Genomic DNA, 24,691 nt, shown 5'->3' on the forward strand with positions numbered 1-24,691 from the left:
AGTCCAAAAGAGGACCAAAAGACTCTAGCACCTCTCCACTAGTAATCAGCAACAGTAGTGTAGATTAACTCCAAGGTCAACTTCAGACCAACAATCAAGGAAGCAATACCCCAATCCGGAAACTGCCAAAGAGCCATCAGTAAACAGCCCAACGGAAGACTCCCTAAGACTGCCCCCCCCAACCCACACAGCCAGGCAAGCCACCAGAATATAAAAGGGACAAAAAAACCCACCCCTTACTAGCACTGATGAGGTTACCTAGTTAGGGTAATGAAACCTCTGCAGGAAAACAAGCAAGCTCAGACAGCACCAAGGACCCCTCTATGGCTTGGATTTTCAGCCATTTAACTGGAGAAGGTAGGGAGTTTAGGTGTGGTCATCCCAGCCGATCAGTTATATGTAACAGTAACAAAGTTGGAAGGGACTTTGGGGAGATCATCTAGTCCAACCCTCTGTTCACGCAGGGGACCTGTACTAGGGATGCAAACCGCGGATCTTTCTGATCGACAAGCTCAGTGTCTTAGCCACTCAACCGCCTGGGAGGCAAGATCCTGGAACGTTTGCAATCTTGCCATGAGCTCTACCTGCATCCCCTTCCTTTTAGTCCTGCGGGCCATTTTGATGCCCTCCTCCTCCTCCTTCTCCTCCTCTTCTTCTTCTCCTTCTCCTCCTCCTCTTCTTGCTCCTCTTCTTCTTCCTCGTCTTCTTCCTCCTCCTCCTCCTCCTCCTCCTTCTTCCTCCTGCTCTTCCTCTTCCCCTTCCCCTTCTCCTTCTCCTATGAATGACCAGGTGAGAGTACACGTGCCGGCGCCTTGGCAACCGAGCCCGCCTCCCCCCCAGGTGGGCTCGGCCTTTATTTTTTTTTGTGCGCCCGGTTGTGCTTAAAGGAGGCGCGAGGCTCTGGAGACTCCGTGGAACGCTTGGCCATAGCTTTCCACGCGTCCCTTGACCCGCGTGGAAGGGAAAAGCGGCCGGAGCCCGAAAAATACCCTTCGCCCGCCCGCCCTCCAGCTCCGAACCCAGCGGAGCATCGTCCTCGTCCCCGGCGCGGCCGCTGTCCCCTTAAAAGAGCCCGGTCCTTGCCCCGCGCAGGGCGTGTTTGCGCAAGTCTGTCTGACCGGCCGGCTGATTCCCTCCTTCCGTTCTTCCATCCCAATGGCCGCGGCGAGGTTTTCCACGCCGGAGTCGGACAGCGGGCTGGCTTCCGACCTCTGGTTGAGCCCCTTGGCCAGCCCCAACCTCCGGAGACCCCTGCGGGAGAAGGAAGAGCTGCGCCAGCTCAACGACCGCCTGGCCGCCTACATCCAACGCGTGCGGGCCTTGGAGGCGACCAAAGCGGCGTTGCATCTCCGCCTGGGCCGGTGCGAGGAGGACAGCGGCCGCGACCTGGGCTCCCTGAGGAGCAGCTACGAGAGGGAGCTAGCCAAGGCGCGCCAGGCGCTGGAACACCGAGCCTTGCAAGAGGCGGCCTTGCAGGCTGCGGCGGACTCACTGGGCGAAGAGCACCGGCAGCTTCTGGCCAGGTCAGTCCCGGCGCCTGGGAAGCTCTTTCCAACGGCCCAGCAAACGGCTTGGGTTCCCACGACCGGTGCATTCCCGGAGAAGTGAAAACGCGGATGGTTGTGGCCAGTTGCTTCACACACTCTCACACACACACACACACACACAGGTCCTCTTGTGCCAAGGCAGGTTCCTTTATAAGCCACAAATCCCCGTTTCAACACAACCCGGCAGTGACACCCGCAAAAATGGAACTGGGGTGGGTGGGAGTGGAAGGGAAGCCCTGTTCACACAACCCGCTAAATAAACCCTTTGCTTTATTTTCACCCATTAGGCTACTTGGATAAATTGGATGAGAACCAGTTTGGGGGCTAAGGGGCTGGCTTAGAAACCAGGTGGCAATGAGTTCTAGGCCTCCCTTCCCCTATGAAGGAACAGGGTGGGAGGAAAAATATCCATGATTGCTTAGGAGTAAGAGACAACTTGGTGACACATCATCTGTCAATAGGCATAAAAGATGGCCAGTCCTGGCCAGCTTTTGGGCCAGTCCTTCGTCCGCTCAACCCATCCCTCCTCACAGGGTTATTGTGGAAAAAATATAACAATTGCAATAAGATTTATATACCGCTTCACAGTGCTTTTACAGGCCTCTCTAAGCGGTTTACAGAGTCACCCTCTTGCCCCCAACAATCTGGGTCCTCATTTTACCCATCTCGGAAGGGTAGAAGGCTGAGTCAACCTTGAGCCTGGTGAGATTCGAACTGCCAAATTGCAGGCAGCCGGCAGGCAGCAGAAATAGCCTGCAATACTGCACTGCGCCACTGTGGCTCTATATCCATATTATCTATCCCTAAACTGTCAGTTACTAGATAAAATGGTAAATATTAGCAGCAAAGTAGCTTTTTCAATGACAATCCTGAAAATAAAGGATTTTTCCAGATAAGTTGGGGAACTCTAACCTAAGTTCCATAGAACCTTACCTGTCTATTCACAAGAGTACGCAAACAGTCTAGAGAAATACCTGTATTATAGGCAAAATACAATAAAATAGCTTGACCTCTACATAGGTGGATCAGTGGTGAAATCCAATTTTTTTTACTACTGGTTCTGTGGGCGTGGCTTGGTGGGCATGGCATGGGAAGAATACTGCAAAATCCCCATTCCTTCCCCACTCCTGGGAGAAGGATATTGCAAAATCTCCATTCCCACCTTGGGAGAAGGATATTGCAAAATCTCCATTCCCACCTTGGGAGAAGGATATTGCAAAATCTCCATTCCCACCCCACTCTGGGGCCAGCCAGAGGTGGTATTTGCTGGTTCTCCAAACTGCACAAAATTTCCGCTACTGGTTCTCCAGAATCTGTCAGAACCTGCTGGATTTCACCCCTGAGGTAGATCCAGTTGTTTGCACCTGACATTACTGCAATATATGAACCTGGCCTGTCAATGTTATCAATCAAATGCAAATAGTACTGCACATATGCCTCTACTGATTGCATGACTAACAGAAAGCATATCCTGGGTGACAGAGAAGGATAGTAGCCCCTGAGGGCCAAAATTCCTCAGAAGATTTCTTTTCCAGTTATCCTGTTAAGATTCTCTGCTGAGGAGGCAGTTGCCATGGAGACAAATGCTGATTTAGCATTTATCCTACCCAGTAGCAGTCTAGCCTATCATCCCTGTCTGTCGGAGAGTGAACATGGTGGCATAGGGGCTGTCCAGATAATGTATAATTCAGGTTAATTTAACCTTGGTTACCGGAACTGGTTTTCTATGTATGCTACAGTCACAGGATGCAGTGTGGTTGATTATCATGTTGTTCTGCCTGTCAGATGGCTCAGACAATATTATTGATATTTCTTCTATAGATTTCTGAGGTATCATTTGGTAAAATTGGATCTCTCACTGCTTTGATTATCTTCAGGGAGTTTATCTTTAGAAGTTTAGAGGCTGGACTGGCATTTCACACTATGCTAAACCAGGGGGGTCAAACTCAAGCCTCAAGGGGGCAGATTTGGCTCGTGGGGTGTTTAGATCTGGCCCACGGGGCTGCCCTGGAAACAATGAAGGACCGGCCCGTGATGCCTCTGCCAGCAAAAACGGAGAGCCATGTGCAGCCATTTTGCTGCCAGAGGGTTGTAGGAGGCCATCGTGGCCAAAAACGGAGCTTGGGAGCCCGTTTTTGCTGGCAGAGCGCACGGACACCGCCCGGACATGAGTGACATCATGCTGGCCATGCCCATTCCAGCCCTCCGAGGTCAAACACAACCCTGATGCGACCCCCATCCCCAATGAAATCGAGTTTGACACCCCTGTCCTAAGCTGTGGTTTTTGTGGAATCATTACAGAGGCCTGACCCACACCATTCTCCTAAACCAGGGAGAGCAGCTCTAGAGCCACATGTGGCTCTTTCATCCCTCTGCTGTGGCTCCCTATCGCTGGTCGGCGCCACAATTTTGAGAGGAGTTTTCGGTTTGGGGTGGTGATGGTTAGGGGAAGCATGGCATGCCAGGAGGAGACTCTATGGCAAGGGACGAATTTTCCAGTCAGCTCCACAATTGATAGGGCTTTCGGTTAGGACTGGTAGAGGAAAAAGGTATCCTCATACCTTTTACCTTAAACTGTCTACCATGGACCTTTCACATTTCTTAAGAAGTCCCTAAGTGTTCTATCCCCCCTCGCCTCAGTCCGAGCGATGACTTAATTAGCCGGCAACTATCAGCTTCTGGCAGCAAACTAGCGAGTGTCTGCCAAGTGTCTCTGTTATCTCGCTTGATGCTGATGAGTCAACCAGGAACAAACAGTACTTCAGCTCTAGTTAAGCAGTTGATTTGCTTGCCACGAAGTGGTATAGCAGCTCTTGCTGCTTTTATATCCTGTGGGGTGTGGCTCCATGACTCAGCACTTCCTAGGCCTGCCCCACCCTTGCTTCTGTTGTTCCCACCTCTCCTGCCTATGAAACCTAGGGTCCAGCCAGGCCTGATTGCCCTCAGCTGGGTCTGGAGGCGTGGCCTGGGGAGGGGAAAGAGTCAGGGGATGGAGGCCTTGTTATCTCCTCCACCTGGCCTGCCTCTGGCTCCTGGAGCTGAGCCAGGGAAGCCGGTGCTCCAGAGGTAAGGCCTGATGGCCCTTCCCCCTCACTTTCCGAGTCACTTTCTGGCAGGGCCCCCGCCTCGGGGGGTGCAGACACAACACTAAGGGGGCATGCGTAAGCGCACCAGCATGCCTACCGTCCCTGTCCAACTGTTCCCATTATATGTAATCATTCTATGTGTTTATGGCTGTGTTTTGCCTATTTATATCCTTCTTTTTGGTGCCAATTTATTTCATGTGTCCATGTCCATGTCTATACAGTTACTTGTTTCCTTGTTCTTGTTGACAAATAAATAAATAAACAATAAATAAATATGAAGGACGCCGTGCTAGAAGCAGACTCTACAGTGGGTGACTTCCAGTCGGCTCCAGAACTGAATGGAGGGCTTCTGGTCAGGATTTTTGTGGCTCTTTGAGGGTTTAAGGTTGCCGACCCCTGTCCTAGACATAACTCATGGGCTGGATTCATGCGACGAGCAAAATAACCCATGTGCAAACTATTATAACCTCAGCGAGGGTCAGCATGAATGAGGAGACAGCTTGTAACACGAATCATTTATTGACAACAAGGCAACTCCAGAACAGAATCAACACTAGAAAAAGAGTTGACAGCTCTTAAAAAAATGAGCTGTCCAAAACAACAACAACAATCAATAGCGAAGCCCTGATTTTCCCGCCTGAAAGGATGCGGAAATAAACCAATCAGATCGCATCGCGTGCGCACGCTCCATACTCCTTCGGCAGCTCCGCAGACACAACACAAACTTTACGGTTTAGTGTGCTAGACAAGGAAGCCATCAGCTAGCACTCCGAAATCAAGCTTGAAGGTGTTGTAAAGTAATGGTCTCCAACCTTGGTCCCTTTAAGACTTGTGGACTTCAACTCCCAGAGTCCCTCAGCCAGCAAAGCTGGGAGTTGAAGTCCACAAGTCTTAAAGGGACCAAGGTTGGAGACCCCTGTTTTAAAGAACACACCTTAAGATGCCAAGAAATCTTCTGATACAACTCCCTTTTGTCTGCAGGAACGCTAAAAAAGAAAATGAATTAAGCTCGGCAGTCGCTCGAGCGAAGGATCTGGATGCTCGGCTAAACTCCAGAGAGGCTGAGCTGACGACCGCGTTACACGTGCAGCAGAGTTTAGAGAAAGAGCTCCAAGAATCCAAGGATCAAACGAACTCTGTAAGGGCTTGTTCAGTGAAATCTCAACCGTCTTGTTGAAATTGTGGGGGGCTGGTCTTTATTATCTATACGGCATATTTATTTTGCTTTGGGGTTTATTTTGCTATGCTAAATGGGGGGATTCTGGATTCCTACAGTACAGGTAAGTCCTCGACTTACAACCAGAACTGAGCCCAAAATTTCCATCGCTAAGGCGAGACAGTTGTTAAGTGAGTTTTGCCTCATTTTGCAACCTTTCTTGCCGCGGTTGTTAAGCAAGTCACTGCAGTTGTTAAGTTAGTAACACGGTGATTAAGCAAATCTGGCTTCCCCTTCTTGACTTTGCTGTCAAGAGGCCTCTGGTGGCGCAACAGGCTAATGCAGCCTGTTATTAACAGCAACTGCTTGCAATATTGCAGGTTCAAGTCCCACCAGGCCCAAGGTTGACTCAGCCTTCCATCCTTTATAAGGTAGGTAAAATGAGGACCCAGATTGTTGGGGGCAATAAAAGTTGACTTTGTATATAATATACAAATGGATGAAGACTATTGCTTGACATAGTGTAAGCCGCCCTGAGTCTTCGGAGAAGGGCGGGATATAAATGCAAAAAAAAAAAAAAAAAGAAGATCGCCCAACAGGATCACACGACCCTGGGACATTGCAACCGTCAAGGTCCCAGGGTCTGAATTTTGATCATGTGACTGTGAGGAGGCTATAATGGTCCTAAGTGTGAAAAATGGTCGTGAGACACTTTTTTCAGTGCCGTTGTTATCTTTAAACCGTCACCAAACAAATTGTTAGTCAAGGATCTGGGTTTGATTTCCTTGTGAATGAGGTCGATGGAAGCGTACAGTTTTCTAATAATTGGCGAGGGGTATATTCACCATCAAAAAGGGACACAGTGGCTCAGTGGCTAAGACGCTGAGCTTATCGATCGAAAGGTCGGCAGTTCAGTGGTTTGAATCCCTAGTGCTGCCGCGTAACAGGGTGAGCTCCTGTTACTTGTCCCAGCTTCTGCCAACCTAGCAGTTCGAAAGCACTTAAAAAATGCAAGTAGAAAAATAGGGACCACCTTTGGTGGGAAGGGAACAGCGTTCCGTGCGCCTTTGGTGTTGAGTCATGCCGGCCACATGACCATGGAGAGGTCTTCGGACAGCGACGGAGATGAGCACCGCCCCCTAGAGTCAGGAATGACTAGCACATATGTGCGAGGGGAACCTTTACCTTATTCACAATCATATCATTTGACCTTGAATGGACTTTCTACTTAAAAAGACACCCAGCCATCAGTCAAAACCCCTCCCATCAACAGAGCTCCACAATCGGGCTACTCTTGGATGGCACTAAAAGTTTCAAAAAACCAAAATGACCTCATTCAAAAATTAATCTTTATTTGCTTTCCTAAGCGCTCACCTTGCAATGCCGTAGAACAAGCGTACTCTTATATCTTAAGAGAGAAGATGTCAGCTATCTGATCCATGCTGGTTTAGGAATCTCTGCAGATGCCAACATCTTCATTAAGTTGCTTGTACTTCATGGCTTATTAGCTGGCAGTTCTAGTTAGGTTAGTGAAATAATGTCCTGATACACAAAGTTGGCTTACAACCACACAGTATGCCAAGCCAAAATAAACTACATTACATATTTTAGGGTGTGAACCTAATCGGTCTTACATGCTGAAAAACATGGTAACGCATGTTTGTTTTATCTGCAATTAGTAAGACTAACAAAAGCTCGCATGCTGTTTTACGGCCTGAAATGATCTATTGGAATAGGCTGACTTGAAATAGTTTGCCTTTAGGCTACACAGAGGTGGTGGATCTTGAAAGACAGGTGATTAACTTCAGACAAAGTCTTAGTTGAAAATCCTAACTCCTAAAATCCTAACCTTTGGGTAACTTTAAGAGTGCAAAGGCTTCCTTGAGTGCAGCGAATGTTGTTGTTGTTGTTTTTATCCTTTCCTAGCTTAAGGAGCTGCTGAAAAGTTCCAGAAACGAACTTCATAATGAGAAGTTGAAAAGAGCAGAGTTGGAAAATCAAGTGAAATCTTTCCGAGAACAAGTGGCGTTCCTGAAGAGCTTCCATGAAAACGTATGTATTGACAGTCCAAAATGCCGATTTGATCCATTCCGTTAAGAGGAGGAGTGTCAAAGTCGATTTCATTGAGGGCCGCATCAGGGTTGACCTTGGGGGCGGGGCAAGGGGCGGGGCCAGCTCAACATCACTCGTATCAAGGGGGCGCCTGTGGTGGCCTGAGTGCTCTGCCAGCGGAAACGGGCTCCCCAGTTCCGTTTTTGGCTGCCACAGTTTCCTGAAACCCTCTGCCAGCCACATGTGCCCCTCCTGAGCTCCGTTTTCACTAGCAGAGGCACCATGGACCGGTCCTTTGCTGTTTCCAGGGCAGTTCCGCAGGCCAGATCTAAGTACCCCGTGGGCTGGATTCGGCCCCCGGGCTTTGAGTTTGACACCCCTGTTGTAAGCCATCAATGTAGGCAGCAGTCCATAGCTTATGAAATGAGTTAAACTCTCGTTCCCCCAAATCTGCAGTCTAAAAATCTGACCATCAAAAAGATGTGAGAAGCAAGAGTAATAAGAGAAGATTCCAATTAGAAGAGAATATGAACTAATCATGCACTGATGATGTTACCAAGTCTGGTAATGAAATGTCTTCAGGAAAACAACCAAGCTCAGACAGCATCAAGGATCCCACCATTCCAATTAAGCAACCCAGAACCAAGTGGCATCACTTAAATTTTACAAAAGATGAGGAGAATGTCTTTGTGGATTTGCATTAGGAATAGCCAAACTCAGCCCACAAGTTACTTGGGGATGTGGTGGGCGGGAATCCAGATTTGTCAGTTGAATTAAAGCCTTTGTTCAAGGATTAAGTTAATGACATTCTTCCTTTGTCACCCAATTTCTTTCTTCTCTCAGGAACTCAAGAACAAGAAGCAACTTTACGAGAACAGAATTCAAGGGATTGTATCTGGCCGTCAGCAGGAATATGAAGCTAAACTAATGAATTCTCTCCAGGAGCTCAGAAAAGAGCACGAACAACAAATCAAGGAATACAAAGACCACGTGGAACAAAATTTCCAAGCCAAAGTGAGTTAAATGGGAAGACTCTTAGGGAAAATGTTGCATTGTCTACTCAAAGCCATGTATTTCCATGGACCACTTTTCCTTTTGAGGATTAAAATAAACAATTCTAAAACCAATGATGAGGAATCTATAACTCTACAACTCAAAGCAACCCTAATCAGCACAATCCAGTGGTGAGGAATGCTGGAACCATCAGCAACTTCTGAAAGGCCATAAATTCTTCATTATTAAAGGACCCAGAAGCTAGCAGCTAGAATCGTATTTGCACAAAACTGGAAAAAGTGCAGAGATCCCTACTGATGAGAATGTGATTAGGAAAATGTTAGAATGGACAGAAATGAACAGATTAACTCTTCCAATTAAGGAGAAAGAACAAACTGAATATTATATGATATGGGAATTATTTTATCAATGGTTAGAGAATAAAAATGGAATTTGGAAATAAAAGGAGATTAAAGAATAGTAGAAAATATGTTAAGATAGAGATGCAAATAATGATAATTGTTATGATGGTTATTATGCTTAATATTATATTGTTCTTAAAAGGGAAAAATGAATAAGTTTACTATGCTCAATTGTTCAATATACTACAATTGTAAGATCAGAGAATCAATATCAGTGTAATGAATGATGTTGTAAATTTGGATGGTTATTGCACAGAGATATTTGTACGCAGATGACACACTTTTTAAGGGAAGATGGAATGTTTATATTAAAAACAAAAACAAAAAAAGGAGCCAGAAGCTGTTTAGTTGGTTGAGTCTAGAAATTAAATCCATAGTTGATCCATGGAACATTGAAAGGAATGATTTGGGGATGGATGGGAAGATGAGGTATAGGGAAATCGAGGTCTATAGTTTATGAAGGAGGGCATTTTATAAGATTGAGATGAATCTCAAGTCACTGAGCAGAGATAACAAGGAACATCAAGTTGAAATATTTGGGGGAAATCTAGAATTCAGATTCCTGAATTCAAAATGTCCCTTGGGATAATTTTTGGATGTGATTTGGATGAAAATATGAAAAAGAAACAATACATTTACTTATAAATATGTGGCACTTTATAACAGCAAACACACACCATGAAAGTCAGAAATAGTTTTATTCCTGTTTCTAGATAGGAATATGCTACAGCGAACATTATTAACCCAAACTATTTTTGCAGGTAGAAAATGCGCTCCTTTACGCTGAAAAGAAGCACGATTTTGCTGCGACTGTTCAAGAGGAACTGCAAAAAACAAAACTGAAGGTTGATAATCTCATATCACAGGTAATCTGAAAAACAAGGCAAAACTAGGCATACGCAAGGGTGAGTTGCTGCCTCTTGGGTTTTCTATTAGGAAGAATATTTTATTAGTTCATCAAAATATAAAATACAGAAGTGCGAATAAAAATAAAAATAAGGGGGAAATAAGTGAGGAAAGGAGGGACGCAGTGGCTCAGTGGCTAAGACACTGAGCTTGTTGATCGAAAGGTCGGCAGTTCAGCGGTTCGAATCCCTGGTGCTGCGTAACGGGGTGAGCTCCCGTGACTTGTCCCAGCTTCCGCCAACCGAGCAGTTCGAAAGCAGGTAACAAATGCAAGTAAAAAAATAGGGACCACCTTTGGTGGGAAGGGAACAGCGTTCCGTGTGCCTTTGGTGTTGAGTCATGCCGGCCACATGACCACAGAGACGTCTTCGGACAGCGCTGGCTCTTCGGCTTTGAAATGGAGATGAGCACCGGCCCCTAGAGTTGGCAACAACTAGCATGTATGTGCAAGGGGAACCTTTACCTTTACCTTTAAGGGAGGAAAGGGGGAAGAGAAAAATGTATAGGGTAAGAGGAGAAAGAAAAAGAAAAGGATTAACTTCCAACTCCTTTTGATGCAATAGAATAAGGTAGTATCATAGCACCTCAACTTTTTACTTTTATATAGTAGAAATAGAAATAGAAATAGCACTTGGACTTATATAGTGCCACATAGTGCTTTACAGCCCTCTCTAAGCGGTTTACAGAGTCAGCCCCCAACAATCTGGGTCCTCATTTTACTGACCTCAGAGTGATAGAAGGCTGAGTCAACCTTGAGCTGGTCAGAATCGAACCCTTAGCAGTGAGCAGAGTAAGCCTGCAATACTGCATTCTACCCACTGTGCCACCACGGATAGCGTAACAATACATACTAGCCATTTCTATAACAACAAGCCTACCTAGTGAGCAAAACCCAAACTAAAAGTTTCAACGCTCATTTTGGGCCTCTTCAGTCTTCTAAAAAGAGGTGTCTTCTCTTAGAACCAGTCTGTTCTTAACTCTGTTGCGCAAGCCTGATGTGCCTAACCTTAAAAAACATTTCTGTAAAATCCAAGAACGTCGAATTGCAAGCCAGGATCAAAGAGCTGGAGACTAGGATAAAGGAACTACAGAGAGTGATTGATACTGAACGTGACTCTTCCAAAAGACGCCTAGCTGAAAAAAACAGAGAGATGGCAGAGATGCAGCAACAGATGCAGTCCCAGCTGGATGAACATGAGCATCTGTTGGATGTGAAGTTGGCCCTGGACCTTGAGATCAATGCCTACAAGATGTTGCTGGAAGGAGAAGAAAAACGGTAAGCTTGGAAATCTCCCCTCAGTAAGTACACTGTTGACTTACAACAGTTCGTTTAGCAATAGCACTTAGATTTATATACCGCTTCTCAGTGCTTTTACAGCCCCTCTAAGCCAGGGGTCTCCAACCTTGGCAACTTTAAGACTTGTGGACTTCAACACCCAAAGTTCCTCAGCCAGCTTTGCTGGCTGAGGAACTCTGGGAGTTGAAGTCCACAAGTCTTAAAGTTGCCAAGGTTGGAGACCCCTGCTCTAAGCGGTTTACAGAGTCAGCATATTTGGCCCCAACAATCTGGGTCCCCATTTTACCCACCTCGGAAGGATGGAAGGCTGAGTCAACCTTGAGTTGAAGACTTACCTATTTATTCGTGCAGGACTGGCATAGAAATTTTAGTAGTTTTTAATATTTGATATAAATTTTATGGGGTTTTTACGGTTTTAAATGGTTTTAATTTTGGCCTTATATTTAATAAGTTTTTTTAATTATTGTTTTATTGTGTATATAATTGTTGTTTTATTTTGGCTGTGAACCACCCTGAGTCCTTAGGGAGAAGGGCGGTATAAAAATCTAATAAATCTGAATCTGATGAGATTCAAATTGCTAAATTGCAGGTAGCCGGCAGCCAGCAGAAGCGGCCTGCAGTACTGCATTCTAACCACTGGGCCATCACCTCTCTTGAAACCTAAACCTGGCTTTCCAATCCCAATGCAACACTTTTAATCCCCATGCTGCACTGTCTCCCACACTTCCTGACGAGCGTGCTTCCTAATTATTAAATTAACCCTTAATCCAGTTTGCAGGATGCATTAAACCCAATAGACTAGGTTCACACAAGATGCAAAACCAGAATAGCCCATAGCACTTAGACTTCACAGTGCTTTTACAGCCCTCTCTAAGCGGTTTACAGAGTCAGCAATCTGGATTCTCATTTTACCGACCTCAGAAGTCTTGAAGGCTGAGTCAACCTTGACCCTGGTGAGATTCAATCTGCTAAATTGCTGGCAGCCGGCAGTCAGCAGAATTAGCCCGCAGTACCGCATTCTAACCACTGTGCCACTTATTACTGTTTTTCACCCTTACAACCATTGAAGCATCTCCAAGGTCATGTGACCAAAATTCAGATGCTTGGCAACTGACTCCTATTTTATGACGGTCGCAGTGTCCCGCGGTCATGCGATCCCCTTTTGTGACCTTCTGACAAGCAAAGTCAAAGGGGAAGCCAGATTCATTTAACCACCATGTTTCCAATTTAATAACTGCTGTGATTCACTTAACAAATTTATTTATTTATTTATTTATTTGCATTTATATCCCACCCTTCTCCGAAGACTCAGGGCGGCTTACACTACGTCAAGCAATAGTCTTCATCCATTTGTATATTATATACAAAGTCAACTTATTGCCCCCAACAATCTGGGTCCTCATTTTACCTACCTTATAAAGGATGGAAGGCTGAGTCAACCTTGGGCCTGGTGGGACTAGAACTTGCAGTAATTGCAGGCAGCTGCTGTTAATAACAGACTGTCTTACCAGTCTGAGCCACCAGAGGCAAGATGTGGCAAGAAAGGTGATAACGTGGGACAAAACTCACTTGACACGTTTCTCACTTAAATTCTAGGCTCAATTGTGGTCGTAACTTGAGGACTAGGTTAATCTAGGTTGTGGCTTTTTAAGAGTGACATTTTTTGTGTTTCTTCGGTAGTTTGAAACTCTCCAAATTCTCCTCTGAAAGTGGGGAAGCGGAGAGGAGAAGTAGTGATAGGAGTTGGACCACCATAAGTCACGGCCAACGCCTCTTCTTGCAAGGAAAGAAACGGAGACGCGCATCGGCCAAGAAACAGGCTCACAGCCTGAGCTTCAAAGTGGTCCAGCGAGCGTCTTCTTCAGGAAGCATCTCCATCGAAGACATTGACGTGGAAGGAACGTTCATCAAAATTAAAAACAATTCTGATAAGGTAAAACCATTCATCTCTGGGTTTTTCCAACACCTGGATATCTGTTTCCATCTGGGAAAAAAAGTTATTTTGGGAACACAGGTAGCCCCCAACTTACAACCATTTGTTTAGTGACTGTTCAAAATTACTGTCCTGACGCAGCTCCCCAAACACGACAAACCCTCTGATGTGAACTCAAAAGATTCCTTTATTAGGAATGCCGGCAGTCTCGGCAACAAGTTTCTCTTGCAGGCTAACAGATCTGTCCACCTGGGAGATGAATAGTTGTGTGCCACATCTATTCAGATCTGCCCCCTGCCTTTTATCCCCAGAGCTAGGGTGGGGCCTCATTAGCAGTGGTGGCTCCTCCTTCCCCAGGATCGGCCCATAGATTTCCACTGCTCTCCTCTCCTCTGCCTTCTGCGCATCCACACGTCAGGCACTGGACCAGGGGTAAAATGTAAAAATTTGTTACTACCGGTTCTGTGGGCGTGGCTTGGTGTGGGGGGGGGTAATGTGACTGGATGGGCGTGGCCAACTTTTTTTTTTTAACTTTTAAAAGCATTTTTTCTTCAACCTCTTCGGCCGAAGAGATTGTAAAAAAATGCTTTTAAAAGGTTCTGATGATCAGGCAACTCAGCTGGGATCGCCAGAGGAGCCTTTTAAAAGCATTTTTCTTTCCCCCCCAAAAAAGCAGGTGAAAATCTGGGTGCGTCTTATACTCCAAATGTAGCCCCACCCAACTTCTCAAATGGAGGTTTCAGAGGCTGAAAAAAAAGCAAAAAAAAAAAAAAGCAAGGTACAAAATTCAACTCTGGAACAGCTGATTGGGGGTATTCCAGGAGGCCGATCTACCTGCCAATCAGCTTTTTTCTTATTTTCCTCCCCAAAAACTAAGGTGTGTCTTATACTCCGGTGAGTTTTATACTCTGAAAAATACGGTACCGCCTTAAGCTTCTGAAGGAAAAACAAAATAGAAACATAAAACGTTGAGACCGCTATCAATAAATGAGCTTGAATATATGTCCAAGAACGTTCGCCTACCATGCTAGGATTCTTTGGCAAAAGAAGTAAATTTTTTTGACTTTAGATCAATTGTTTCTTAAATGCAACTTTGGTTTGCAGGATCAACTACTAGGTGGATGGATGGTTAGGAAGCAGCACAGAAACGAATCTGACACGATGTACAAGTTTCCTGCTCAATTCATTCTTCAGGCTGGTCACGTAATAACGGTGAGTGTTGATTTTAATAGTCCTCTTACATTTTTGCAGGGGGAAAAACTTAAAATGGTTTTATTTTGCTTCTCATTGTTAAGCCTGCTTGAATAATTATACACATTCACTTTCACATCAGTCATAAGCCATTTAAACTCAGATTTATTTCTTTTCAGATCTGGGGAAAAAATGTGGGTTTAAACCCAAGTCCTAGCACCCTGGTTTGGGATTCCCAAAAGTCATGTAGACTTGGAGAGAACATTGGTATTGTTCTCCTTGACGGTGATGGGAATGTAAGTACCAAATTGACTTTACCTAATTATTACAGGGGGTGTGGTGGCTTAGTGGCTAAGACGTTGAGCTTGCCGATCGAAAGGTCGGCAGTTCAGCGGTTCGAATCCCTAGCGCCGCATAATGGGGTGAGCTCCCGTTACTTGTCCCAGCTTCTGCCAACCTAGCAGTTCGAAAGCACGTAACAAATGCAAGTAGAAAAACAGGGACCACCTTTGGTGGAAAGGGAACAGCGTTCCATGCGCTTTTGGTGTTTAATCCTGTGGCCATGTGACCACGAGACGTCTTCAGACAGCGCTGGCTCTTCGGCTTTGAAACAGAGATGAGCACTGCCCCCTAGAGTCGGAAACAACTAGCACATATCTGCGAGGGGAATCTTTAATTATTACTCAGAAAGCCAGTTTAGTCTGCTGGTTTAAGGCACCAGCCTAGAAACCAGGAGATTATGAATTCTGGTTTCAAACTTAAGACATTTCGGTCAGTTACTCTCTCTCCGCCTAAGAAGAAGAACACAAAAGCGTTGCAAAGAAAACTCTATGGGTTTATTCAAGCAGTTGCCGGGAGTGAAGGCACAAAAATATATATATTTTTTTAAAAAGTTAATCAACATCTCTGTCACCTTCTTCTACTTTCAGGAGACTGCAGAAGGCATGGTCATGTATCTGGAAAGAGGAGAAGGTGATGGAGAAATTGAAGACGCTGCAGAAGAAACAAAAATAGGGATTCATAGCCAGGTAAGTTTAACTGAACATCTGAATGTTGAAAATGAGATCCTTGGATTCTTATTTGGTTGATGTATTTTCTTCAAATGCCAACTGAGGTGGAGAGATTTTCGAAAGTGTATCAATATGCACATTAGTCACCCTGATGGGTCTAGACAAATCCATCCGACCCCCTGAGCCAGAGATCATTCAGGTCTAAGCTATCCATTTCTTCCCGCAGCCGAACGAGACCAGCAGCTGTCCCATTATGTAACCGGAAGTTGGTGCCTTACCTGATAAGCTTGAAATGGGGATGCCCAGAATTGAAAATATGGCTTCAGAGATGTTTTGGCTCCGCCCGGAGAGTCGACGCTGTAACTTCTCCTTCGTTCTTCTTGACTTCCAAGGACAAGATGGCTTGTGACTCCTAACAGCCAACTAGTGAAAGACTTATATGCAAGGATTAAGGCAGACGATACCGTCTTGAGTAAGACTATCTTGAAGTTGCCTCTATGAGCCTTAAGACACCTTCTCTTTTTTCTGACCTGCTACGAACAAGCAAGAAACCTCATCTTGCTAAATTTTAGAAGGATAGTAAATGCACTGCGTTGTTGAATCGAGTGCCCGGTCCTTGGTTAACTTGTGTTGCTTATTTTGCACAAAGTGTGGCCTTTTTGCAGAGGAAGTCTCTCAACCTCCTCATCCCTCTATAAACCCACCCTTATATGTATCCAAACAAAAGCCCGACTTTGTCCCAAGGTTGCAATTCTAGTTTTCTTCAATAGCCGGGGAGATGTTCCAACAACCGGGCCACCTTAAGGAAATCCTTTTGCTCCAATTATATATATATTTAGTAGCCATACAACCTGCTTCCTCTCTTTTTTTTAACAGGATTGGCCGTATCGGAGCATGCTGGAGATCAGTCTAGAACAGTGTTGGCAAACCTTTTCGGCACCGAGTGCTGAAATGGAAGAGCACGCATGCACACGAGAGCCAGGACCTGGAAGAGCACCCGCCTGGTGCGTGTGCGCATGCCAGGAAGATGATCTTCCGGTTTTCGGCATGTGTATGCGCACCCGTCCAGCTGGTCTTTGAGCGTACATGTGCGCCAGAAACTGAGAGACCAGGTGACCGGTGCACATGTGTGCGCTGGAAAGCAGAAGAGCAGCTGCCTAGCATGCGCATGCACGCTAGGCGGCTGCCCTTCCAGTTACTGGCGCTCCCGCGTGTGTGAAGACCAGCTGGCCGGTGCGCCTGAACCTTGAAGAACAACAGGCAATAGCTCACATGCCTGTAGAGATGGCTCTGTGTGCCACTTCCTGCACGCATGCCATAGGTTCGCCATCACAGGTCTAGAAGTTGCCCAATGCTGGTGCTGATTTGCAATAGGAATGAGAGTGCAGGGAAAACTTTCCTTACTCTGTCCTTCTTTTATATTGGACCCGAAGGAACATCCAGAGAGGAGGTTAAAAGTGCCCATCAAATACCGCATTTCTTTTCAATCTCTTCCAGCAACAGTGGACAAGGAACGGTAAACCTTAAAACCCAGAATGGTTTAGGACTCTTGTATTAATTCATGGCCAAAGAATTCTTCTTGTTCCTACCAGCCTCGGGGCAGTGTCTTTTTCTTGAAGGATTCCTTTCAGCTGGATTTTCTTCCAAGGGAGGCTTTTAGAAATGGTTAAATTATTAATGCCAGTGGTTTCTGATATTTTAGCGCAGGGGTCTCCAACCTTGGCAACTTTAAGACTTGTGGACTTCCAACTCCCAGAATTCCTCAGCCAGCAAAGCTGGCTGAAGGATTCTGGGAGTTGAAGTCCACAAGTCTTAAAGTTGCCAAGGATGGAGACCCCTGTTTTAGCATACCCGAACCGTTTGCTGTGGCACTTGCCATTTAGGTGCTTCTATTTGTGTGTCGGCCTCGTTAAAATGCACAAACCTGGTAAACATTTGCTTCCTATTAAAGGTATTTCCTTTCAGCTGATGGCTCTTTACAATGTTTAAAACAAACTCTATATTTGGCAGGCTTAAGTCATATTTTGTTTGTATGTTATTTCAAGAGGAGGAAACGTTCTCCAAACCGGGTTTCCTCTGTCTTTTTACTCTATTTTAAATTGTACCTCACATCCCCGTTTATGGGAGATTGCTTAATAAAAATTGGACGAACGTCGTCAATTTAGCCATAACATAACAACCTGGTAACAACTGGTAGCTTACATGGTTTGGTGGTGGTGGGGGAGTGGGGGAACGATCAATAGATGAAATTCCCATGAAACCTGAAATAGCTCCTTTCTATAATAATTAGGAAGGTTGGTTGCTTTGCTGACGGGCTTTAGAAAAATCCAGTTTGCTACTATGAGACATATTGGAATAAAGTCATTGGTTGTTGAAAACAGTATTATATAGTGTTAAACAAGATGCTGTTAGTCTCAAGAACCTTGCTTCATCTAATGCAATAGCAAGTTGTGATGCCTCAAAAATGAATATTCTTTATATTGATAGTGAGAGCAATCAACCAGACAGAAGTTGCCTTCAGAAGTTGTGGGAGCTTCATCACTGGAAGCTTCCAAGAAGAGACTGGACTGCCACCTGTCAGAAATGGTGTAGGGTCTCCTGCTTGAGCAGGGGGGGTTGGACTAGATGACCTACAAGGTTCCTTCCAACCAGTGGTGGGTTTCAAAATTTTTTACTACCGGTTCTGTGGTAGGCATGGCATGGCTTGGTGGGCGCAGCAGGGCAAGGATACTGTAAAATCTCCATTCCCTCCCCAATCTAGGGGAAGGTTACTGCAAAATCCCCATTTCCTCCTGATCAGCTGGGACTCGGGAGGCAGAGATCTGATGGGGGTAGTAAAAATTCCCCCTCAGAATTTTTACCACCGGTTCTCCGAACTACTCAAAATGTTCGCTACCGGTTCTCCAGAACTGGTCAGAACCTGCTGAAACCCACCTCTGCTTCCAACTCTGTTAATCTGTAATCTTACTGTACATTTTGGTGGCGGAACGCATTTAGTTTTATCCTTAGCTATACGTTATATAGTTGATTTTAGCAAGATTTGATCTCAAGCTGAATATTCCTCTGGTTAGGTTGAGCAAGAAATTGGATTTTTGAGCCCTAAATGAAAAGGTGGGGAAAAACAGATCAGAATGACATGAAAAAAACAGTTTTAAAGAATCTTTTGTACCATAGGAGGGAAACCAGACTTAACAGTACCAACTAAGCTGGTGATAACTACTAAAACAGGTTCTCGCAGAGAAGCAGAAAAATACACATTTTTTCCCCCCTTATCCTCGGCCATTTTTCACAAAGCTAGTTCACAAGCGCAAAAAACTCAAGTGCCAAAGTTTAGCTCAGGGTCCGGCGGAACGTGTGAAGCCAGTAGCCAAAGGATGACGTATCTTGCAAGATGCTAAGGAAATATATTTCCCACAGGAATGTTTTATTATATCTGGTCAGTGAAGAGTTAAGCGTTGGAGGGCAACGTTGACTTAATACAGGAATATCATGGAAGCAAATCATATTTCTATAGTCAAAAAATACACGGTTAAGTATCAGCTTTTCAGAGTTAAGTTCAATGTAGCAGGAGTGGCTGAAGAATGACCAACTTAAAAGAGTAGCTGTAAAATTGTACCCACAAATAAAATTCATCACTCGACGAACGGCTTCTTGTTGCGACAATGGGCGTAAATAGCTTGGCTTCCGGGAAAAGCCTCCGTGAGATTTTTTTTTTTCCAAGGCACAAAAGGCACAGAGCCGGCTACTGTTTGTTGCTCATAACCGAAAGAAAGGCCTTCATAATTTATAATAACAAAATTGTACGGATACAAAATAAATATATTTCTTAAAAGGCGCGTACAAAAAGAGTCAAGTTAAGTCGGTCAGAAGAAGCACGGGCTTTCGGAGCACAAGTGAAAACACCGCTTTGGGCACAAAGACAAAATGTTTTGGTTGCATCAGCAGCGGGAAAAAGACACAGTTCACTGCGGCAGGGCAACAATGACTTCGACGTAGCTGACGGGGAAGAAGCCGGATTCCCCCTTTAACATGCCTTCGTACCAGTTCTCGTCAATCTGATTGGTCAACGTGATGATGTCTCCTTCCTTAAAGCCAAGTTCCCCTTCATTTTCAGGCTCAAAGTCATACAAGGCTTGGCAGCAAGGTTGGTCCATGCGCAACGAAGAACCTGGTCCGAATGAGTAATTGAGACGTTCAGGTTGCTTTCCGACAAAATTCTGTCTCAGTTAATTTGCAACGAAGTCCAGGATTATAGCAATAGACTTTCAGATCGAGGCTTGCGTTTAGACCAGGGTTGTCCAAACTTGGCCCCTTGAAAGCGTGATGGACTTCAATTCCCAGAATTCTCCAGCCAGCATGAGCTATAAATATGAGCAAGTTGCTGGCTGGGGAGTTCTGGGAGTTGAAGTCTACCACTCTTCAAGGGGCCAAGTCTGGACATCTCTGATTTAGACTTTTATACCTCCTTATAGTGCTTTTACAGCCCTCTTTAAGCTGTTTACAAAGTCAGCCTCTTGCCCCCAACAATCTGGGTCCTCATTTTAGCCACCTCAGAAGGAGGGAAGGCTGAATCAACCTTGAGCCTGGTGAGACTCGAACTGCTGGCAATCGGCAGTCAGCAGAAATAGCCTGCAGCACCATATTCTAACCACTGCACCACCATGGCTCTTATAAAGAGAAGACTGCACAAAGTTAATGCAGGTAGGCCTTGACTTAACAATGGAACACTTACCAACTCTGAAATTACAACAGACTCAAAATTACGACCCATCCTTGAAGTTAAAACCGCTGCACCCACCTATCTGGTCACACGATTGCATTTGGGGTGCTTGGCAATTGCCTTGCACTTAAAACATATCGAGCATCCAGCAGCCACGTGATGATTTTTTGAGACATTTTTTGCCATTTTCTGGCAAAAAAATACTAATCGGATATGCTGATTTTGGACTTACGACCATGTGATTTGCTTTATGACCGCAATGGCTCGCTTAAACATCATTGTAAAAATGGTTGTAATATCTAGTTTGGTCACATGGTGACTCGACTTAACGATCAAAATTCTGGACTCAAATGTCGTTGAAAATCCAGGATTACCTGTAGTTAAGCCCTAGTGCCTACTACATCTTTGAATGATTTGCTTTCTTTCTTTCTGACCAGCCCTTCCTCTTGCACATATTTACAGTCCTCCAGATATTTGCACTGGTTTAATTATTTCAAAGAAATGGGGCTCCCTTGAAGATAATTGCTCACTGAATTTGTGCATGAAGGATGAGAAGCAAAGGTCTTCCAGGAAAACCAAAGTCGAGTGGCCTTTTGAAACTTTGGGACAACCATGATCTGGATGACCGAGAATCTCCATAGATCCCATGGTTACATACCTGATGATTTAATTGATGGACTGGAGGAAATTCCATTGTGCGGTTGACCGTTGCTTATTTCCAGATGCGTCCGTGTGATTGGTTTGGGCTTAAATTCACGTTTAGGGCGACTTGAAGCTATGTTTATCCTGAAAGCACGATGGAGATGAAAAGATCAAGCTTTTCAAACAGTCAGAAATGCCTGCTCTAAGTGTTTATAGATCACCCCGTTGGGGAATTCTGCTTCCATCACTGCCACCCCAAAAGTCCTTGTAAACCCATGAGTTCATATATATATACACACACATATATGTAGATCTTTGGTTGTTCGGGTTTTCTCCCATGTAAAATTGGAAGTGTCTTGGTGACGTTTCGACGAAGTCTCATTCGTCATCTTCAGGCTTCAGCTTCGTGCTTCTTGCTCCCAGAAGCATGAAGCTGAAGCCTGAAGATGACAAATGAGACTTTGTCGAAACGTCGCCAAGACACTTCCAATTTTACGCAGGAGAAAACCCGAATAACCAAAGACCTACATACAAACACCCGCGAAAACCTCAGAAAACAAACACACACACACATATATATACATTGCATTGATTCATGATTTGTTTAACCACAGTCCATGGAATAAATAATAATTGGCTTAACTACACAGTAAGCTTAATCCAAATACCCCATATTTTGATTTAGTAGGAAGTTCAAACCCACCCATGGATAGGAATTCTGAGCTTCACAACTCATTGCTGATGTGACTAGGTTCCCTGGGAATGAACAGGAGAAACCATATGTCTTTTGAGATACATATATAAATGTAAGGTAAAGGTTCCCCTCGCACATATATGTTAGTCATTCCCAATTCTAGAGGGCGGTGCTCATCTCCGTTTCAAAGCCAAAGAGCCAGCGCTGTCCAAAGACGTCTCCGTGGTCATGTGGCCGGCATGACTCAACGCCAAAGGCGCACGGAACACTGTTACCTTCCCACCAAAGGTGGTCCCTATTTTTCCACTTGCATTTTTTTTTACCTGCTTTCGAACTGCTAGGTTGGCAGAAGCTGGGACAAGTAACGGGAGCTCACCCCGTTACACGGCGCTAGGGATTTGAACTGCTGAACTGCCGACCTTTTGATCAACACGCTCAACATCTTAGCCACTGAGCCACCGCGTCCCTATTATACAAATGTATACATATCCAATACATATGTATCCAATACAAAAGCCCTCCTATTTCCTCCCTCACAACCCTTCAAGCAAGTAGTTAAAGACATAAACACAAGTGGAAGATCACGCCATAAGATCTGAAAAGCCAAATAAGCTAAATTCACAGATGGGCTGAAGCCACAATATGATTTACAGTACTTTAACTATTTAATATTTTCAATATTTATTTTCACTTAGCGTATTTTCCTAAGCCTGGTCTACGGTTTTAGATCTTAGTGTATTGGGCAAACTCAGGCAATTGTGGTTTATTCAGCCAAGGAAAGATTAGCATAACATGGGAATCTTGTCATAACGTTGATCTGAAAGAGGTCAGTTGGATGGAGGGATGAGTGGACCAACTTGAGACCTTCGAAATTATTGAAAGAATAGGACTGCTATCCGAGTGTAGCTGATGCAAGTTGATACCACAAAGATCAGCAGGATGCCTGTAGGTCTTTGGTTATTCGGGTTTTCTCCCGCGTAAAATTGGAAGTGTCTTGGCGACATTTCGATGAAGTCTCATTCGTCATCTTCAGGCTGGTGTTTTCAGCTTCGTGCTTCGTGCTCCTAGAAGCACGAAGCTGAAAACACCAGCCTGAAGATGATAAATGAGACTACAGGCTCAAAGTTGACTCAGCCTTCCATCTGGTAAGTTACCACCCAGAAGTCATCCTGATCTCGAAAAATTATTGGGGAACTTCTCCTTCCCTTGGACAATCATCTGCAATTGGGCAGTTCAAATCTCACCAGGCTGACTCAGCCTTCCATCTGGTAAAATGAGGACCCGGATTGTTGGGGGCAATAGGCCAATTCTGTAAACCGTTTAAAGAGGGCTTTAAAGCACAGTGAAGCGGTACATAAGTCTAAGTGCTATTGCTATTTTATTGCTGTATCAGCTGTAAAAGCAAGGATTGTTTTGCACAGCTAGGGTATTTTTTTTAACCATTGTAACTTTGAATTGTTGCTAATCAAGACATACATGCTGGTTTCCAAGAACTCAAATTTTGATCATTTAACAGTAACAGAGTTGGAAAGGACCTTGAAGGTCATCTAGTCCAACCCCTGTTCACGCAGGAGACCTGTACTAGGGATTCAAACGGCCAAACTGCCGACCGTTCTGATCGACAAGCTCAGTGTCTTAGCCACTGAGCCATCATGCAACCATGAGGATGTTTTGAGAGTCATAAGTGTGGGGACCGGTCATAAGTGAAGTGGTATATACTGTAAGTCTAAGTGCTATTGCTATTAACAAAACTGGTTCAGTATCCTGGAGGACCAGCCCTATAATAGCACTTATTCAAACTTCTAAAGAGCTTCCTCATATTGAAATGTAATCAATCCATGGTGATCCTTACCGATTTTGTAGCTTGCTCTGCAGATCCTCCAAAATTTCCGCAGACTGTTTATGGTAATCCAGTGCAGCTTCTACTAAGACTAACAGCTGGCTCACCTGCTCTACCTGTACAAAGGGAATCCAAAAAGAAAGTTTTTGTGAAGGATTTTTCCCAAGCAGGCTGGAGGAAACATGGACTCTAAAGGAAAGGTAAGTTCTCATTTGGTGTGGTTTATTGATTCAAAATTGTCTGGAGAAAGAATGGAAGGAGCTGTCCAGGAACAAGGACCGTCTGGAAGAGTATCAGAGAATGCATATTTCTGTCAGGAGTGGGATTCAAAAATTTTAGCAAGGAGTTCTCTGCCTGGCTGCTGGGTGGGCGTGGTCTAGTCGGCTTCTTGCACCACTTTATTTTTTATTTTTATTTATTTATGTATTTGTCACAACATTATATATAAGCATAAGCATGAATAACTATACAATATATAAACATATATATATATATATATATATATATATATATATATATATATATATATATATATATATATATATATATATATATATATATATATACTGAGGTTTGAGGTGTTTGTATGTAGGTCTTTGGTTATTCGGGTTTTCTCCCGCGTAAAATTGGAGGTGTCTTGGCGACGTTTCGACGAAGTCTCATTTGTCATCTTCATGTGTGATTGCTCCCAGAAGCACGAAGCTGAAGCCTGAAGATGACGAATGAGACTTCATCGAAACGTCACCAAGACACTTCCAATTTTACACGGGAGAAAACCCGAATAACCAAAGACCTACATACAAACACTCGCGAAAACCTCAGAAAACTAAAATATATATATAGTATGTAATAACTATATGAAATTGGATACAATCGAAGGGGACATTGGGACAGGAACGGTAGGCACGTTGGTGCTCTTATGCACCCCCCCCTTACAGACCTCTGAGGAATGGGGTGAAGTCAATAGTAGATAGTTTTTGGTTAAAGTTTTGGGGATTTGGGGAAGAGACCACAGAGTCAGGTAGTATATTCTAAGCATTAACAACTCTGTTTCTGAAGTCATATTTTCTGCAATCAAGATTGGAGTGGTTCACATTAAGCTTAAATCTGTTATGTGCTCGTGTATTGTTGCAACTGAAGCTGAAATAGTCTTCAACAGGAAGGACATCGTAATAGATGATTTTATGAGTTAAACTCAGGTC

General features: G+C 44.5%; 2 protein-coding genes across 2 annotated transcripts in view; one reads left to right on the forward strand and one right to left on the reverse strand.

Annotated features, from left to right (window-relative positions):
- The first annotated feature begins 1,155 nt into the window (after positions 1-1,155).
- LOC131184760 (lamin-L(III)-like) lies at positions 1,156-17,343 on the forward strand. The gene is made up of 11 exons (XM_058156464.1): positions 1,156-1,523; positions 5,615-5,771; positions 7,716-7,841; positions 8,685-8,855; positions 10,018-10,122; positions 11,197-11,438; positions 13,140-13,392; positions 14,497-14,604; positions 14,763-14,879; positions 15,513-15,611; positions 15,820-17,343. The coding sequence occupies exons 1-11, from the start codon at positions 1,156-1,158 to the stop codon at positions 15,850-15,852; spliced, it is 1,779 nt and encodes a 592-aa protein (XP_058012447.1). The 3' UTR covers positions 15,853-17,343.
- A 1,645-nt stretch (positions 17,344-18,988) lies between these two features.
- The window catches only part of SH3GL3 (SH3 domain containing GRB2 like 3, endophilin A3), a 42,816-nt gene continuing 37,113 nt past the window's right edge, over positions 18,989-24,691 (reverse strand). Inside the window, exons 7-9 of the mRNA XM_058155768.1 lie at positions 23,502-23,605; positions 20,972-21,099; positions 18,989-19,761 (exon numbers count right to left, since the gene is read on the reverse strand). Of these exons, the coding sequence (XP_058011751.1) occupies positions 19,556-19,761; positions 20,972-21,099; positions 23,502-23,605 (438 nt within the window). The 3' untranslated portion in view covers positions 18,989-19,555. The remainder of the gene's footprint in view (positions 19,762-20,971; positions 21,100-23,501; positions 23,606-24,691) is intronic.

The sequence above is a fragment of the Ahaetulla prasina genome, chromosome 13 (genome assembly GCF_028640845.1).
Source record: "Ahaetulla prasina isolate Xishuangbanna chromosome 13, ASM2864084v1, whole genome shotgun sequence".
Classification (NCBI taxonomy): domain Eukaryota; kingdom Metazoa; phylum Chordata; class Lepidosauria; order Squamata; family Colubridae; genus Ahaetulla; species Ahaetulla prasina.

Excerpts from the sequence above, each read along its gene's own strand:
- LOC131184760 (XM_058156464.1), top strand. The coding sequence starts at position 1,156 with ATGGCCGCGGCGAGGTTTTCCACGCCGGAGTCGGACAGCGGGCTGGCT. Across the intron at positions 7,842-8,684 it reads TGAAGAGCTTCCATGAAAAC|GAACTCAAGAACAAGAAGCA; the intron begins GTATGTATTGAC and ends TTCTTCTCTCAG. Across the intron at positions 14,605-14,762 it reads AGGCTGGTCACGTAATAACG|ATCTGGGGAAAAAATGTGGG; the intron begins GTGAGTGTTGAT and ends ATTTCTTTTCAG.